We start from the raw sequence: 19,359 nt of genomic DNA, 5'->3' as shown, positions 1-19,359 counted from the left end.
TGCATGTCAAAGCACAAACCAAGCATGAAGACAAAGGAATTGTCTGTAGACCTCCGAGGCAGGATTGTCTCGAGGCACAAGGTTGGGGAAGGTTAGAGAAAAGTTTCTGCGGCTCTGAAAGTTCCAATGAGCACAGTGGCCTCCATCATCCGTAAGTGGAGGATGTTTGGAACCACCAGGACTCTTCCTAGAGCTGGCCGGCCATCTAAGCTGAGTGATCGGGGGAGAAAGGCCTTAGTCGGGGAAGTGATCAATAACCCGATGGTCACTCTGTCTGAGCTCCAGCGTTCCTCTGTGGAGAGAGGAGAACCTTACAGAAGGACAACCATCTGTGCAGCAATCCACCAATCAGGCCTGTGGGGTAGAGTGGCCAGACGGAAGCCACTCCCCGCCTGGAATTTGCCAAAAGGCATCTGAAGTACTCTCAAACCATAAGAAACAAAATTCTCTGGTCTGATAAGACTAAAGTTGAACTCTTTGGAGTGAATACCAGGCGTTACGTTAGGAGAAAACCAGGCACCGCTCATCACCAGGCTAATACCATCCCTACAGTGAAGCATGGTGGTGGCAGCATCATGCTGTGGGGATGTTTTTCAGCAGCAGGAACTAGAAGACCTGTTAGGATAAAGTTAAAGATGAATGCAGCAATGTACAGAAACATCCTGAATGAAAACCTGCTTCAGAGTGATCTTAACCTCAGACTGGGGCGATGATTAATCTTCCAGCTGGACAATGACCCAAAGCACACCGACAAAACATCAATAGAGTGGCTTCACAACGCTCTGTGAATGTCCTTGAGTGGCCCAGCCAGAGCACAGACCCGAATCCTATTGAACATCTCTGCAGAGATCTGAAAATGGCTGTACACCGTTGCTTCCCATCCAACCTCATAGAGCTTGAGAGGTACTGCAAAGAGGAATGGGCAAACATTCCCAAATACAGGTGTGCCAAGCTTGTGGCATCATATTCTAAAAGACTTGAGGCTGTAATTGCTGCCAAAGGTGCATCAACAAAGTATTGAGCAAAGGCTGTGAATAGTGGTGTACATGTGATTTTTCAGGTTTTTTATTTTTAATAAATTTGCAACAATTTCAAAAACTCTTTCTTCACATTGTCATTATGGGGTATTGTGTGTAGATTGTTGAGGAAATAAATTAATTTAATCCATTTTGGAATAAGGCTGTAACATAAAAAAAATTGGAAAAAGTGAAGCACTATAATATTTTCCTGATGCACTGTATGATTTGATAATCATTGTTTAAATCAGAGATGTTGGCCCATTGTAACCTCTGATTTAGCCCACCATTCCATCTGAGAAGATGGAGAGGCGAATGCCTTTAAAAGAGATCATCATTTCTCATTGGACATAACCTTTTTTATTTGTTTGTTTTATTGCTGAGCTACAAAAAAGCATGTTTCAATTAAACGTTGTAAATGAATCAGATTTTTTAAAATGTAAATAATGTCACTCATTGGATAGAGAACTAATCAAGGCAAAAACTAGAACTCCATTCTGTTATAAATGAGATTGTTCTTTATTTTTACTGTAATTCATTATAAAATGTTTAAAAATGCTAGTTAATATAAAGCAATGTTTTAAATATTATTAAATAAATTAGAAAATTATCCATGGCAACTATATTTACCTTCAGCCCACTAGCCTCAGTCAAGTTTGGTTTTTGGCCCTTAATACAGTAAGAAAATGTTTGGGCACCCCTGGTTTAAATCATATTAAAGAAGTCAAATACATCTAGAGTATTACTGTGAATAGACAGAAACAAAGTGGACATGTCTACATATATGTGACAAACTTAAGATACTTACAAACGGATGTGATTAAGATTTATTTGTTTTAATTAACTGGTCACATTTTGAATGATTCTGCTATTTTGGTCATGAGTACTTATTATGATTTGGTCATGAGTACTTATTATTGCTATTATTCATTTATTTTCCTTCAGCTTAGTCCCTTTATTCATCAGGGGTCGCCACAGTGAAATGAACCACCAATTTATCCAACATATGTTTTAGACAGTGGATAACCTCCCAGTACTCCCAGTACACACTCTCACACGCACTCATACACTACGGCCAATTTAGTTTATTCAATTCACCTATAGCACATGTCTTTGGACTGTGGGGGAAACCGAAGCACCCACGCCAACACAGGGAGAACATGCAAACTCCACACAGAAATGCCAACTGACCCAGCCGGGACTCGAATCAGCAACCTTCTTGCTGTGAAGCAACAGTGCTAACCACTGAGCCACTGTGTAGCCCCATTGCTATCATTATTATATATTTTTTAACCATGCATTTGTAAAAAATAGCATACAGTACAAAAATATCAAATCATTGTTTTGGTCAACTGAAACGTGCAGGTTGCATTATAAATAACAAACAATTATGTCAAGAACTCAAGAGCAACTGAGAAAAGTGTTTAATTTTGTTAGGGTGTTTTTTGCCCACACTAATAAATCATTAAACCATCCTTAATTTGGGTGTCAAAAAAGACAGTTTAACTAATAATCAAAAATAATATGTATATATACATAATTATTTTAGCGACAAAATGTATGTAGCCAATGTCATAATTAATCCTGTACAGCAGATGGCGGCGGAGCTCCAGACAGCGCATGCGTGTCCATACGCAGATGAAGAAATGTTTGTGTACATGTGACCCTGCATGTGATAGGAAATAACTGCAGTAATAAACTAACATCTTAGTTTATTGCCTGTTTAATAAAACGCCACCACAGCTTCTATTATATGTGATCGCGCATGTTTTGATTCATTCAACATTGCTGTAAACATAAACGTCAGGTCTGTGTGTGTATCTAGTGTTGGTAAGGTTAAAGAAAATCATGTTTCAGACTCTGTCATATGCTGTTTTAGACTTTGAACCCAAAGCCGATATAATAAACTCCTCCAAAACATGAAATAAGCAGAAAAAGGACGATTTAAGATACAGTGGTGCAAGTCTTCCTTCATCAAATTTCACTATGACTCCTATGAAGCAGAGCAGTGTTAAAAGGTAAGATCACAACATCTTTGTATCCTTTGTTTTATATATTTATATAGACACTCTAAGCTTTGTATATGTTAATTAAACTACTGACGTGCTTTAAAGGGATAGTTCTCCCAAAAATGTTGACATCATTTACCCATTCTCATCTTGTTGCAAAACTGTTAGATATTATGAAGAATTTCGATAGCCATTGACATCCATAGAATACTATACAAGTGGAAATTGGGGTAAAGTTGGTTTTATAACCACACATTCAGAGTTTCCCCTAAATAATATAATTTCAGAAAAGTATTGTTTGCAAAATCTAAATAGGGAAATCATATTAGCAGCCAATGACTACCAAAGCACAACATTGTTCAATTAAATAGTGCTAATGTCCATTTCTGTTTAGTTTGATTATCGGATTAAATCACTCAAAAATCGCCGTTTACATGGTGGACTCTTAATCAGAGTATTGTCTTAATCTTATTAAAATCAGATTATTGGTGTCCATGTAAACATACTCAGTGACAACTTGTGACACTTTGAATATTCAGCGTGAAATCGCTTGCATGTATGACTTCAAAACAGCAGAAGACATGTGGAGTATGCCGATTTTAGTCGCATTATTGAAGTGGAGAACAGACATGTAAACACCTACAATTACTATTACTGTCATGTAGGATTTTTAATGCATTTTGCGACAGGATATTTCATACACTCACGGCTGTTTGACACTATTCTCTGCACCTACCGAGTGCACAGGACCACAGACACACATACACTGCAAAATGCAAAAGTTTTTTTTCTCCCATTGAGCGTGCTGTATCAAATTCCATAAAATATCACTGTTCCAGCAGTTCATACTCGCATCCAATATCTCGTTTGACATGGGGGACATGCATGAAATGTTCCTCAAATGAAAGTGGAAGTGCCAAACTGCAATTAAAGTTGACAAATTAAAAATTGAACACCCGAAATTACATGAAACTCGGGAGGAAATGTGGATAGCGCGGTGACGCAATGTGTTAATCGAATTATGTGCTTTAAAACTGGACCATAAGAGGAACATTAACTCATGGGAAAACAACAAGGAAAAGTAACTCATGTAAACAACTTAATCATATTATTGTCTTATTCAGATTAAGGCAAATAACTAGATTACTGATAACCATTTAAATGTAGCCACAGTTTCAAAAATGAACGAATGTGCAAATATAAAAACAACTTTACTTCAATCAAATGGAAGTATAAACACAATGGAAGTCAATCGGTTTTCAGCATTCTTCAAAATATCTTCTTTCATGTTCAACAGAAATAAAAAAAAAACTCAAACAGTTTTGGAAAAATATTAGGGTAGGTAGATGATGACAGAACTAAAATGTTTTGGGTAAATTAGTTTTAACACGTTGACCTAAGTGTTCTTGTGTTTTTCCCCAAGACCAAAGCTAGATTGGAGGTTTCTCCAAAGATTCTACAGCATTTTGAAGATCCTTTTCCCATCCTGGTCCAACCAGAACGTTCGAATGTTCATGACCCTTCTTGGAGTCACACTTTCAGGTATTAAACCTTTGTTCATTTGATAGTACATTGTTCTTAGGATAGTTCACCCTAAAATGAAAGTTGTATAATCATTTACAGTACTAGGCATGTACATACCATTTCAAATTAGGCATGGGACGGTAACCGTTTTCAAGGTTTACCGTGGTTTGGAAAAGTCAAGGTTTTAAAACCACCAACACTTTATGTTATACGGTTAATACGGTATATGTAAGGTTTTTTTTTTAATTTATGTGTTTTTTACAACTATTTTATTAAACTTTTAGGGCAACAGTATCTCCAGCTGAAAAGGACCCTCCACATCAAAAGCTACTAATCCAAAATATTTTAAATGTTTCTTAAAATGAATATTTTAAATAAGCAGAAAAAAGGGCGATTTAAGTTTCAGTGGTACAGGTCTTCCTTCATTAAATTTCACTATGACTCCTATAAAGCACAGCAGTGTTCAAAGGTAAGATCACAACATCTTTGTATCCTGTTTTAGGGATATTTTTTTCCAAGGTTATCATACCGTCAGAATCTTATACCGACCCATGCCTAATTCACACATTATGAGTTTCTTTATTCTGTTAAACACGATTAGATTTTCTGAAGAATTTTGGAAACCTGTAACCATTGATTTCCATAGTATGTGTTTTTCAATCTATCTTTTGTGTTCAACAGAAGAAAGAAACTCATAAAAGTTTATAATCACTTAGAGGAGAGTGCATTTTCATTTTTGTGTGAACTGTCTCTTTAAAATGGAAACTAGGTTGCTTGTTTTGTCAGTTTTTAGGTTAAATCCTCAGTGTGTTTTTCTTTTCCTTCAGTCCAGCTTGTGATTTATCAAGTGGGTCTTATTCCAAGTCAGTTCTACAGGGTTCTGTCTGAAAGGAGTTATGGGAAGTTTAAGGATCTGGTGGTGTTTGCGGTTGTACTCATCCTGATTAATTCAACGGTGAGTTTGGTGTTGTAACTTTAAAGTTTTCAGTAAATTGCTTTTGGTAACAACGTCTGCTAACTTGGTTAGTCTAGTGCTGGTATTAGTTTAAAAATCTAGGTCCTGGAGACTCTAAGTGGATTCATTGAAGTCACACTAAAAACAAATCTGTAAAAAAACTGGTGTTTTTACCATTAACATTTTATCATTTACCATTAATGCTTATCAGTATAAACTCTAGAAGTTTAGCCCCTTTCATACAGTAATTCCAGTAAAAGTTTTCCAGTACAAAAAAAAAAAATGGCTGTGCTCACACTTTGACTTCTCATTCTGGAAAATTGCTGAAACAATTTTTGAGTTCTTACATGATCTCTTCACATTCATTTACCATTAATTTTCTGGAAATGTCTGTGGGTGAAAGAGGTTACTGTGTTTTACTTCTAATACAAATAAAATACATTTGATTTGATTAAAAAAATGTACACCTTCAATAGGGGTGTCAAAATTAATTGTTTCTTCAGACGTGGACAACTCGGTATCGGTTCAGTAATAGATCCTAACCGGTTATTATGTACTGACACATTTATCTCATATGTCTATGTGGCGGTAGAATACTATGGAGAGAGAGGAGAGGCGAGAGAGGAGAGGAGTCAGAATTATTAACCCTCCTGAATTTTTAGCCCTCTATATTTTTTCCCCAAGTTCTATTTAACGGAGAGATTTTTTCAACACATTTCTAAACATAACAGTTTAAATAACTATTTTTTAATAACTGATTTATTTGATCTTTGCCATGATGACAGTAAATAATATTTGACAAGATATTTTTCAAGACACTTCTATACAGCTTAAAGTGACATTTAAAGGCTTAACTAGGTTAATTAGGGTATTTAGACAAGTCATTGTATAACAGTGGTTTGTTCTGTATCCAAAGAAAAAAATATATTGCTTAAGGGGGCTAATAATATTGACCTTAAAATGTTTTAAAAAAATAAAAATCTGCTTTTATTCTAGCTGAAATAAAACAAAAAAGACTTTCTCCAGAAGAAAAAATATTATAGGAAATACTGTGAAAAATCCTTGCTCTGTTAAACATCATCTGGGAAATATTTTAAAAAGAAAAAACAATTCACAAGAGGGCGAATAATTTTGACGTCAACTGTACATACTGACCAGCAAAATAAAATAAAGGCTAGAGTTAATGTGCTGTACTGCAATGTGGACATAAGTGACGGCTAAATAAGCTTTCAAAACCATATTAAAGTACACATTAATAATCCTTTTGTTCCTCAGTTGAAGAGTCTGGACCAGTATATCTCCAGTCTGCTGTATGTCAGATGGAGAAAGACTTTAACTGAAGATCTCCATCACATGTACTTCAAGGGACGCGTTTACTACACCCTCAACATACTGTGCAAAGACATCGACAACCCGTTACGTATTCGCACAGCATTTGTTCATGTGGTTACATTTCATTACTTAAGAAGACTTGATTAAATGTACTGTTGTGTTTGTGTCACGCAGAGACCAACGCATCAGTCAGGATGTGGAGAGGTTATGTAAACAGATGAGCACTATGGCGAGTCGACTTCTCATAACTCCATTCACTGTAACCTACTACACCTATCAGTGCTTCAACAGGTCAGAGATGCTTTGTATGAGTTAATAATGGCAGAGTCTGAATATCTGAATGATTTTATATAACCTGATTTGATTTGCCAGTAATGGACTCTTTTCACAAGACGTGTTATGACGCGTTAATGGCCATCAGCTTCCTAAATTCTTGAAAGTTTTTAATATTTACATTTGAAAAAAGTTTGAACATTATGTATTATATCATCTTTGCATCAAATAAAAAAAAAATTATAATAATTACCACTTTTATGAGGCGTTTGTATTGCAGAGTATGGGAAGGACAGTCAATTTGACATTGTTCTCTCTTCTGGCTGCCATTAGTCTTGCATAATTTTTTCATTCATACATTCATTTTCATCCGCTTATCCTGGGCTGGGTCACGAGGGTAGCAGTCTCAGGAGCGAATCCCAGACTTTCCTCTCCCCAGACACATCCTCTAGCTCCTTCAGGTGGATCCTGAGGTGTTCCCAGGCAAGCCGAGAGACATAGTCCCTCCAGCATGTCCTGGGTCTTCCCCGAGCCCTCCTCATGGTGGGACATGCCTGGAACACCTCCCTAGGGTATATATATATATAGCCCCCTGAATTATTAGCCCCCCTGTTTATAATTTCTGTTTAATGGAGAGAAGATTTTTTTCAACACATTTGTAATCATGATAGTTTTAATAACATATTTTTATTTTATCTTTGCCATGATGACAGTAAATAATGTTTGACTAGATATTTTTCAAGACACTTCTATACAGCTTAAAGTGACATTTAAAGGCTTAACTAGGTTAACTAGGCAGGTTAGGGTAATTAGGCAAGTTATTGTATAACGATGGTTTGTTCTGTAGGCTATCGGAAAAAAATAGCTTAATAGGGCTAATAATTTTGACCTTAAAATGGTTTTAAAAAAATTTAAAACTGCTTTTATTCTTGCAGAAATAAAACAAATAAGACTTTCTTCAGAAGAAAAAATATTATCAGACATACTGTGGAAATTTCCTTGCTCTGTTAAACATCATTTGGGAAATATTTAAAAAAGAAAAAAAATTCAAAGGGGGGCTAATAATTCTGACTTCAACTATATATATATTTATCTATATATATATTTATCTATATATATATATAGATATATATATATATATATATATATCAAAATCTGAGGTAAATTATTAGTTATTCTATTAGTGGCTGTTAAAGTCATGCAAAATGATATTCAAGCTAAAAAAACATTAATATATTATTATAATTTTAACATATTTTTTTTACATTGTAATATAAATATATAAGCACAACAACATAAATTTTTCCCCTGTTAATTTGAGTAATGAAAATTCTGCATTTTAGTTAGTTAAATCAGGGAATTTGATATTTGGCTTAAACTGTATACAGTATTTTTGAACATTAAAACATGCTTACCTAATTCTATTACACCTAATAAGCAAAATAATAACTTTTTAAAAGTGCCATCATATGGCCTCTAAGGGTGAACTTAAATTAGGCTATCCGAACCTCTTTTCAATGAACACGAACTGTCAGTTTATTGAAGATGCAAACCCCTCGCTGCACATCACCTGCACCTTCAGCAAACCTCCTAATACGTGCAGCAAGATGACTTTCATGAACATTTATGAGCGTCAAAGGAGGGAGATCTGTCCAGCATAAGATTTAACTGTATGCCACTGCATATCAAACGACCTAAAATAATACAAAACTATATAACTAAAGCAATCTCCGTTGTACTGAGCAAGCGCACTTCCTAACTAAGCAGTCACATCATCGATGACATATGCATACCCAGGCTCGGAAGGTATAATTGCAGTGTGAGTGCAGGCAGAGGGGGAGCGGGGAGGGGGGACAATCACGCCCGGGCACGGTTCGAGGCAACCGTGCCTAGTGTGAGTACACCCTTAATAGCAGTGAAACATTATAGCATCTTTTTGTGCATGTAGTTTTTCATTGAAACGTCACTGTATTGTAAACTTGTCTTGCCTGTTGTTGTTTCAGTGCGGGCTGGATTGGATTTGTTAGCATCTTTGGTTACTTTGTGGTGGGAACCATCATCAACAAGATCTTGATAGGACCAATTGTTTCCATGCTGGTTGAGCAGGAAAAGCTGGAGGGGGATTTTAGGTAGAGCTAAAACACAGAAAACACAAATATGAATGACATTTTAACATTTTATTTACATGTATTCATTTAGCAGACGCTTTTATTCGAAGTGAATTAAAAAGGAAACACTTCAAATCACAAGTGCAGCAATATATAAATGCCATGACAATTCTAAAACAAAGTTAGTTTAGGATTTTATATGATTAATTATATTGAGTCCTCCTTATAACAGAGTGTTTGTAGGGAATATGAAGAGGAAAGTGTGTGTCTCTTACAGGCGGTTTGTCAAATTCACACAGATGTTAATAGTTGCTATTGCTATCAGATCCGATTTTTAAAACTGTATGCGGCTCTGTTTCAGAAGTTCTGATTTGCTTTTATTGTCTTTGCAGGTTTAAACACATGCAAATCAGAGTGAATGCAGAGTCTGCAGCTTTCTACAGGTTATCGTGCCCATTCTATATTGAACACTACTTTTTTATTTAAGTATTTTTAAATCACAGAGCATATATTGTGTTCAGGGCAGGGAATGTGGAACACATGCGGACCGACCGAAGGCTACAGATGCTTTTGTCAACTCAGAGAAGCTTGATGAACAAAGAGCTCTGGCTCTACCGTAAGAGATCCACCAGATTCACTTAATAACATTCACATTTAAAAGATTAAGTAAGCTTCTGTTGTTTTTAATTGTTGATTTCATATTTTTAAATTTATTCTGTTTATACATTTATTCTGTCATCAATATGTCAAACGTTTAGACAGAATTTGAGACAACAATACCTTATGTTTTACATTACATTTACATTTATTGAGCTTTATTTTACATTGCAAATGGTTTAAAAAGGAATTTCCTGATATTCATTGTACTTTTGCATCCTACATAATGTAATGTACTAGCGCTGCTCAATATATCGTTTCAGCATCGATATCGCAACATGCACATCCGCAATAATCACATCACAGGACGTGCGATGTTGAGTTGGGATTATAATTAACTAAACATCACAGTTTAGTATACATGATTTGTTGAATTTCAAGTTTCAACCATAATCTATTAGTAATCTACTAAATACACAGCAGCTGTAGAGAAGTCTCATTTCATGCATTCAGCTCTCAATTCAAATCAAAATTTGTACTTATTCTGGAATTAGACTGAATTCTAGTGTGAAATAATACAATCCCTCTGTTAAGTTCTTTTCAAATGTTTTTCATTGTTTTTCTTCTTTAAGTTGGGGTAAACACCTTTGACTACATGGGCAGTATCCTCAGCTATATAGTCATCGCAATCCCCATCTTTGCTGGAAATTATGACAACCTGACACCTGGAGAACTGAGTGCGCTTGTCAGCAAGGTGAGCTCCTGCAAACTTTAATTTTGGCGGACTTTAAGACAAGCACATTTCCTCTGAGATGTTATTAAAATAAATCACATCTTTTTCAGAACGCTTTCGTCTGCATTTATCTGATCAACTGCTTCACCCAGCTCATAGATCTCTCAACCACAGTGTCTGATGTCGCTGGATACACGCACAGGTGAGCTGCACCAAGATTTTTTTATTGCAAGTGTTTTGATAATTGGTTAGCCTAAAAAAAATGTCCTTTGATTTCAGAATTGGAGAACTTCGAGAAGCAATGGCAGATATTGTTAAGAAACAGCATGATGAGTATCAGTACGATCCACTGTATAAGGATGAATCTAACAGGTAAGTCATTTAGGATGGAAGTAGCAGCAAACAATATTGGTTCACCATTTCAAGACTGAAATATTGATGTAAACTATGATTTAGATTTTAAAGATTTGTACATTTTTTCCAATAGAATTACATTTTGTGTATTTTTTTTTTCAGTTTTAATTGTAAATTTAGTCAACACTCTAGCTTTTTATAATTTTTTTGTCTGCATATGATTAATTTAGTTTCAATTTATTTATTTTGTAGTATAAAAATGTTTACTCTGATTTTCCTAAACTTGAACTGTTGACCTTATTCTTCATGTATGAGTAGGTGCAGCCATTGGAATCTTTTTAGCTTGAGACTTATGGTGTCATTTACTTCCATTGATTTCTAGATGTTAGAAACAGCTCGTTCTGCTGCTTCATGTCGCAAACTGATATTTTCTTATTGTGTCGTTCTACTTTTTATGTTTAGTCATAAACAAACTAGTTTGCAGGCCAATTATTTTAACCTTTTTATTCAGTTTATTATTCTTAGTCATTTCTCCTATAGATGACTAAATCGGAATATTTAAAACAATCACTAAAATGAGCGCACTTCCGTAATCGCTGTATAAGGTCAATAGGAAAATTACAAATCTTGCATTTTGAACATGCTGACATTATATACTTTTAATGCTTTCTGTACTGTTGATGTTTATAATTACAGTTATTTTTAATCTCAATACAGTTTTAAATCGGCTCAATAAATCATTACTGTAATGATTCTTGTTGCTGCTGATAATAATTTTAACAATATTATCTTTTTATCAGTGATCGGGAGCTCCAGAGTGTCCCGCCTGACACGGCATTTGTGCTGGACCGTCTCTGCTATAAATCTCCCGTCTCAGAGGAACCGCTTGTGAAGGATCTGACCCTGAGTATCAGTCAAGGAACACACTTGCTCGTGGTGGGAAACACGGGTACAGGGAAAACCTCACTACTGAGGGTTCTGAACAGCTTGTGGGAACCATGCAGTGGTACATGACAGAGAGGGAATAAAATGAAATACATGTAAGATGCAGATGAACATATTTAAATGTTCGAGTCATTGCTATCCGTTTTTTTTTTTTCAGGTTCTGTGCAGATGACCACATGTTTTGGACCAAGGGGTTTGATGTTTTTGCCACAGAAAGCTTATCTAACTGATGGCACTCTTAGAGATCAGGTAACAGAAAAGAAAATGATTCAGCTGTGTGTGATTAGGAACCAGTGTGTGTGTGCAGTGCATGACTGTTTCTTGTAGTCCATATAATGGGAGATTTGTAGTTCTATGCGATCTGTCTGTTTACCTGCCAGGATTAGATTGCTAGTGATCGTGACAACTACACTGTGGCCAATATTATTATCCCCCTTAAGAAAATATTTCTTGATTGGCTACAGAACACGCCACTGTTGTCCAATGGCTTGCCTAATTAACCTAACTTAATTAATTAACCTGATTGACCTAGTTACAGCCTTTAAATTGCCTTTAAATTGCACTTTAAGCTGAAATGTACCGTCAAATCCAAATGAGATATTACAAATGATTTATTAAAACTATCATGTTTTAAAAACTAGGCATTAAACAGCACTTGGGTATTTTTGAAAAAGATTACAATTTCACAGGAGGGCTAATAATTTTGTTGTTTTGTCTTTTGACTTTCTCTTGTAGATTATCTACCCATTAAAGGATATATATCCTTCCTCAGGTACAGTTTAACCTACTAGTGCTATGAATTAAATAATACATTAATTGTAGCTCAACTAAAACTCAACAACAAAAAATCTGTTGGTGTAATTATAAATTATGAGGATATTTCATGCCTTCAACAATATAATTGTTATTTTAGGTTCTATAGATGATGAACGAATATTAAAGTACCTGGAACTTGTTGGTTTGGTAAGACCGAGCTGCTTTATTAATGTTTTGTAACTGATTTTAAAATATTGCAAATGCAAGTGTCCTCTTCAGATATTTCTGTAATCTAAACCGGTTTTGTAAGCAGCAGTATTTGTGGTTTCTGTCTGCCAGTCGAATCTTCTGACCAGAATTGGAGGACTGGATACAGAAGTTACTTGGAACTGGTAAGAAATGTGATTAACATCTAGAAATCAAAAATGAGGTTGTATTAAGAGTGTGTGTGTGTGTGTGTGTGTGTGTGTGTGTACGCGTTGATATAATTAATATAATCAGCATATATGAATTAAATTCATATATGAAATTGATGGTAAAACATTAAAAACATATATTCTAAATAAATTCCCCTCTTTAAATTGACTTTATTGACCTTATTCTGCAATGTGGAGTTGCGTTTGATTTTGATTATTGATTTAAACTTCCGATTCAGTCGCCAATGGGAGAAATGACTAGTAATAATAAACGGCAAAAACGGTCAAACTATTTGTTCTACAAACAAGTGTGTTTATGACTATTCATAAAAAGTAGAATAATGTAATAGGAAAATATTAGTTTGCGACATCATGCAACAGATTGAGCCGTTTTTAACATCTAAAAATCAACAGAAGTGAATGAGACTGGACGTTTCCAGCCAAAAGGATTCCAATGGCTGCGCCCACTCATACATCAAGAATAAGGTCGATATTATAACTATTTTTATTTATAACTTTCATTTATATTAATGGGGCTGGCGCAGTGGGTAGCGCTCTCGCCTCACAGCAAGAGTGTTCGCGTGGGTTTTCTCCGGGTACTCCGGTTTCCCCCACAAGTCCAAAGACATGTGCTACAAGTGAATTGGGTAGGCTAAAATTGTCCATAGTGTATGTGTGTGAATGAGTGTGTGTGGATGTTTCCCAGTTATGGGTTGCGGCTGCAAGGGCATCTGCTGCGTAAAACATGTGCTGGATAAGTTGGCGGTTCATTCCGCTGTGGCGACCCCAGATTAATAAAGGGATTAAGTCGAAAAGAAAATGAATGAATTTATATTAATTGAAGACTCCTGAAAAAGTGTCATCAGAATATTAAGCTGTACAAAACATTTACACAGACGATGATGATAATAATAAGAATTTTTTAATAAGCTAGGTAATAACTGTAGTAATACAACTACATGTTTTTATTATTATTAATTATTTTTACAGGTATGATGTTTTATCCCCAGGAGAAATGCAGAGGCTTTGCTTTGCTAGACTGTTTTACCTGCAGCCCAAATTTGCAGGTCTGTCTCATATGGCTATTATCAGTCAGATTATTCCATTCATGTGACATGTCATGAGTAAATCATAGTTTTTTTCAGTTCTGGATGAGGCCACAAGTGCTCTGACGGAGGAAGCTGAAGGCCAGCTCTACAATGCCTGTAAGCAGCAGGGAATGACCCTCATCAGTCTGGGCCACCGAAGCACTCTGGAAAAGGTGATGATTTATGACCATCACCACCAACATAACACTTTAACCATCATTGTGACCTTTTGTTATTATTCATTTTTTAATTGGTGTTATTTAAACAGCACCATGATGTCATGCTGCGACTGTGTGGAGGTGGCCAATGGGAACTCATCAAACTCAAAGAGCCATGAACTGCTCTAATGAGAGAATTTGGGTTCGCTTTGTGGTTCTGAGTGCAGTCATCCTTAAGACTCGAGAGAAATCTTGCCATGTTTACTTCACAGTATATTGCGATTTACTGGAGCTACTGATACACTAATAATGCAGTCTTATTACTACTGTACTGTATGTCTCTGCATTCTTTTTGTTGTAGTCATGATGTTGTTTTTGTTATGTATATGCTGCTTTATACATTTCTTGGGGTTTGGAAAAAGGGATTTTTGTAATGAAGGTCATTGAACTGTATCCCAAAAATAACGTAAGAAAAAGTGCCTATTGAATATATTTAAGATATACATTTTATAAATATAAAGTATTTGATAAACATGCTAATAAATAAAAAATATCTATACCAAATGTCTGAACAGTCTCTTTGATTGTACGGTTTTTAATACAAGCTTTTAATGAAGATGCTGTGTGTGTCTTAATTTAAATTAATTTGTAGAAAAAGTATATTTTTGTGTCATTTCTTTGCCTGACCAGTAGAGGGCCAACGTTTTCCATCAACAGAGTTGAATCACAATTCAGACTAGGGCTGCACAATATATTGTTTTAGCATCAATTTTGCTATGTCCACATCTACAATAGTCACATTGAAAGATATGCAATGTTAAGTCTGGATTATAGTTGACCAGGAGCTACAGAATTATATTTAATTGCTGTATGTATACTGAATTTAAATGATGCAAAAGAAAATCTTAATTTTTGTCGTTTATTTCAATGTATAAACAAGATTATTTTACTTGTTGCCAGATAATTTTGCTTGTTTTGAGGAAAAACTCTTGATTTTTACTTATTTCTTCTGGAGTTGAAACTCTTGATCTATGAATTTTTAGATATTTGGACCATAATCGAGACAAAGTAAGAAAAGCATGTTTTGCATTGCGACTTTTCAATTTTTGTATTTGAATACTGTTAGACTGCCCAAAAAACAGCCAAATCTCGTGAAGCTGTATTCATATCGCAATATTTATTTCAGAAAAATAAAATGTTGCAATATCAGATTTTTCCATTATAGTGCTGCCCTAATTCAGACCATTAATAATACTGCACAAGTTTAATTACGTTTTAATTACTTAATCTATTAATAATCTATTTCAAACGCTCTTCGTTAATAAATGATCAATATAAACTGCTTGCTCACAAATGCATTATTTTCTATGAAACTGATATAAATATAAAAACTATAAGTAAATATGTGGAAAGTCTGAGGAAGTACAAAAAATGGTGAATAAAAAGTCAATCACCCCACATCACAAAAGCATCTTATTGGTATCATAACTGTATACATAGCTTCAAGTTAAAATTAGCAAATGTTTTCTCTTTATATGTCTAGAAACAATTTGATCTGTTCTGCATTTTGTATTTATAGTATTCTGTATATACATTGTGTGTATATATACACACCTCTGGCCACAGTGAATTCCGTGAATGTCTGTTACCATGCAAAGAACACTTGTAGTGGATAAAAAAGATTAAGCATACATTGATCATGGACATATTTCCTTTGCTTAACAGGACATTTAGTTTATTCAAGAAGTGTGCCATTGAGCATTTATGTTGCATTCAAATCAGGAAGAATAGTGAAGGTGGTATATTTGCGATCGAAAGAGAGCTGAGCTCAAAATTATCCTCTCACCAAAGAGTTTGACTGATCCTACTGCTTGAGTTTCAGGAGTTTTAAATGTGAGCCTGGCCGATCTGCTGCTGTCAATCAGCAGTCACACTGGCACAGACAACGGGAAAGACCCATTAGCCATTCAGGAAAATATGAGACCATTAGTAGAGGAATAACCAAACCTTCACATTGGTCTATGCAGGAGTTCAACTTTAGTAAAATAAGCAGTTCAGACCAATCAATATTGAAAAACTATATTTAACTTATGTTAAAAGCTGTTTTCATGTTCAACAATGTTGCATTTATGAGAGCAAAAAATTGTAAAAATAAATTGCATTACAATTTAAATTCACTATTTTCTATTGTGAGATATTTTAAAATATACAGTAATTTATACATGTGCAAAGCTTTTGTCACAACTCCACCAGGCTAGATAATCTTTTAGATATCATGCTGATTTGCTGCTCAACAAACATTTATAGTTATTGTTGTTGCTACTATTTATGATAATCAGAGGTGTTGCTTAACATTTATGCAGAAACAATTCTAGAAATATTTGGCGTGTGTGCGCTTTAATATATTTTTTATATATTCAGCAAATATGAATTAAAATAATAGTGAGTGCAAACCTTTTGACATTACAAAAAAAAAAAAAAAAAAAAATATATATATATATATATATATATATATATATATATATATATATATATATATATATATATATATATATATATATCCTAAATAAATGTTTTTTTAAACGTTTTAATCAAAAAACCCTACAAAATGTTCTCAAAATATTGGTATTATACAAAATCTATTGGTAAAATGTTTTACATATAATATTTTTAAAAGGTTATATTTTTAACTGTGCAATAATACATTGCTCCAACAGAACGTGACTTTTTGCATTAAAACAATAAAACAGTAACTTATGTCGAAGAAACTACGTGAACAGTTACTGTTTGCCATAGTTTGAGGTGACGCGGCTGTTCAACAATAGTTACTTCACCTCAGTCCGACATTTGCTCCGGTAAGTGACGGATCTATTTTGAACTGGAGGTTGGGCCGACAGAGGATCGTCACACAGAAAGCAAAGACACTGGGGGATAAAATACACTGTCCTCCTCCTCTACAGTTCGCGGAATTTACCTGTTTTCAAGCGGATATTGTCGAATGCCTACATCGGATACTTATGAACATCTGCATCGGTTAATACTACCTATAGATTGAGGAGAAAAAGGGTAAGATGCGATTTTAAAGTCATGAAATGTTGAAAGGTGAAGCTCAACTTTTAATTAGAGGAAAAAGTTCTCTCGCGCTTTTATGTGTATATTTCATTTTATTTTTTTGTGAAATTACGTAGGCTTAATACAACGTGTTTGTATTTATATGATATTACGTATAAGTATTTTTGTTGTTGCTGTTGTTGCATTGTTCATTAGATTTAGTGTGATTAGAAGGAGAGCGACATAGGAAAGCGTTGCTGTTGTTCATTCAAAATAAATTTAATGGGACATGCCATTGACAAAAACATACATGTCCTATCACACGGCAGGCCTGATCTCTTCTACAAATGGACATACTGCAGACTGAACCCGACAGCTGAGGTTATTTTTGGGACAGGCAGCTCAGGGGGAGTGAGGTGTCATAGATGGCAAATGTCATGCTTTTCAAAAGACCAACATCCTTTTGTTTAAATTTGTTATAGTGAAATTCCACCTCAGTAAAGCTTCACTAAAAGTTTAAGTAGATAACCAATCTTGTTGGAGAGTTAGATGTAAGTTAAACTTTTTACTTTTTAAAAAGTGTCATTAAGTCAATATGAATTCTGTTGTTTGTTTATAGTTTCCTAATTCTTTGGCATTGTATGCAAAGTTCTGCCTAAAGTGGACAATGTTAATGTTAACAACCTGTTGTTGTGTTGTTTAAAGTATGTCACTTTGTTTTGAGGTCACTGGTGTTGCCCTAAACCTTGAAATTCACAGCTTTATATTTGTGGGGAAAGTTGGCCAAGTATACAGTATGAATGTCTTGTCCTTTAACCAACTAGCATCATTACAAATGCATGGTGGGAAAGAGGAAAGCTTTGAGTGAGCATCTCTAAATGTAGGCATCTCTCCTTTCTCAAAATGTCTATTTCAGGATCCTTCTTGACATGGTTATTTGTCATTAGAGAACCATTTTTAATCAATCTGACTTACAGTACAGTGTGCTAATTTCAGAAGTAGCTTTCCAGAAATATCCTGGACTTCAGCAGCAAGTAAAGGTGATAGGGTGCAAATATGTGAAACAATAATGTAATCCGAAATAGACAATCCGACTATCATTAATTCAGTTAGTTTTCTCATGCCAATCTGACTTACTGTACAACTGAAAATGCTGACTATTTATAGGCCTTTTTGTTTGTTAGCACTGAACAGTAAGGCTTCATTTGTTAAAACTTGTGTCAATGTAATGACAACTGCAAAAGCATAAAGTCATAATTTTATAAGTCGTCATATTACATAATTTCATAATAGGTAATAACTTTACATAAATAAAAATGGCAATTTTTAACTGTTGATTTTAATGCATTAATATTTACTAGTGGGACATTTACTAATGTGAAGTGTTCTCTATTGTACATTATTATCCTTTTACAAAATAATTTGTTTAGTCACACTTTATTTTGATGGTCCATTTGTTGAATTTGAGTTACATTGTATCTACATGCCAACTAATGCTTATTAGATTATAAGTATACTGTTAGGTTGGGGTTAGGGTTAGTGTAAGTTGACGTGTACTTGCAGTTTCTTATAGTCGGTTAAATGTATGTTGAAGTAGCAGTGTCAGCAGATATTAAGCAGACAGTCTACTAATACTCAAGTGGACCATCAAAATAAACTGTCAGCATGTATTTAAAATGTAACTTTTTACTCACTAAGTATTTTAAGTTGTTATATCTGTTAAGGTAATCACTTTTAAAACTCAAATCAATATCATGGCACGGTGGCTTAGTGGTTAGCACTGTCACAGCAAGAAGGTCGCTGGTTAGAGTTTCTGTGCGGAGTTTGCATGTTCTCCCCATATTGGCGTGGGTTTTCTCCTGGTGCTCTTGTCTGGTTTCCCCCACAATCCAAAGACATGCGCTATAGGTGAATTGGATTAATTAAATTGGCTGTAGTGCATGAGTGTGTGTGTGAATGATAAAGTGTATGGGTGTTTCTCAGTACTGTCTTGCGACTGGAAGGGCATCCGCTGCATAAAATTATGCCAGAATTGTTGGCAGAT

General features: G+C 34.8%; 2 protein-coding genes across 25 annotated transcripts in view; both read left to right on the top strand.

The window, feature by feature from the left end:
• The first annotated feature begins 2,662 nt into the window (after positions 1–2,662).
• Positions 2,663–14,828, top strand: abcd4 (ATP-binding cassette, sub-family D (ALD), member 4). 2 transcript variants are annotated; one of them, XM_056450308.1, is made up of 19 exons: positions 2,663–3,034; positions 4,449–4,567; positions 5,377–5,504; positions 6,780–6,919; positions 7,011–7,127; positions 9,113–9,238; positions 9,610–9,660; positions 9,739–9,833; positions 10,447–10,568; positions 10,658–10,749; positions 10,827–10,919; positions 11,702–11,907; positions 12,004–12,095; positions 12,582–12,618; positions 12,760–12,809; positions 12,942–12,994; positions 14,009–14,085; positions 14,164–14,279; positions 14,375–14,828. In XM_056450308.1, the coding sequence occupies exons 1-19, from the start codon at positions 3,003–3,005 to the stop codon at positions 14,441–14,443; spliced, it is 1,815 nt and encodes a 604-aa protein (XP_056306283.1). In that variant the 5' UTR covers positions 2,663–3,002; the 3' UTR covers positions 14,444–14,828. The 2 variants fall into 2 exon arrangements, with proteins under 2 accessions (XP_056306283.1, XP_056306284.1); XM_056450309.1 differs by lacking the exon at positions 14,375–14,828 and having other exon boundaries at positions 14,029–14,085; positions 14,164–14,251.
• Positions 14,829–17,153: 2,325 nt separating this feature from the next.
• The window catches only part of obscnb (obscurin, cytoskeletal calmodulin and titin-interacting RhoGEF b), an 85,382-nt gene continuing 83,176 nt past the window's right edge, over positions 17,154–19,359 (top strand). For 16 of the 23 annotated variants that reach the window (XM_056450292.1, XM_056450289.1, XM_056450287.1 and 13 more), the window contains exon 1: positions 17,154–17,330. The gene's annotated coding sequence lies outside the window, so the exon portion shown is untranslated. The remainder of the gene's footprint in view (positions 17,331–19,359) is intronic. The other 7 variants (XM_056450303.1, XM_056450302.1, XM_056450300.1 and 4 more) reach the window with 2 other exon arrangements.

Source organism: Danio aesculapii, chromosome 24 (assembly GCF_903798145.1).
Source record: "Danio aesculapii chromosome 24, fDanAes4.1, whole genome shotgun sequence".
NCBI classification, from domain to species: Eukaryota; Metazoa; Chordata; class Actinopteri; order Cypriniformes; family Danionidae; genus Danio; species Danio aesculapii.
Note: the sequence above shows the minus strand (reverse complement) of the source record. Positions and strands in the feature narration are given on the sequence as shown.

Excerpts from the sequence above, each read along its gene's own strand:
- abcd4 (XM_056450308.1), top strand. The coding sequence starts at position 3,003 with ATGACTCCTATGAAGCAGAGCAGTGTTAAAAG. Across the intron at positions 12,995-14,008 it reads ACAGAAGTTACTTGGAACTG|GTATGATGTTTTATCCCCAG; the intron begins GTAAGAAATGTG and ends TTATTTTTACAG. Across the intron at positions 14,086-14,163 it reads CCTGCAGCCCAAATTTGCAG|TTCTGGATGAGGCCACAAGT; the intron begins GTCTGTCTCATA and ends AGTTTTTTTCAG.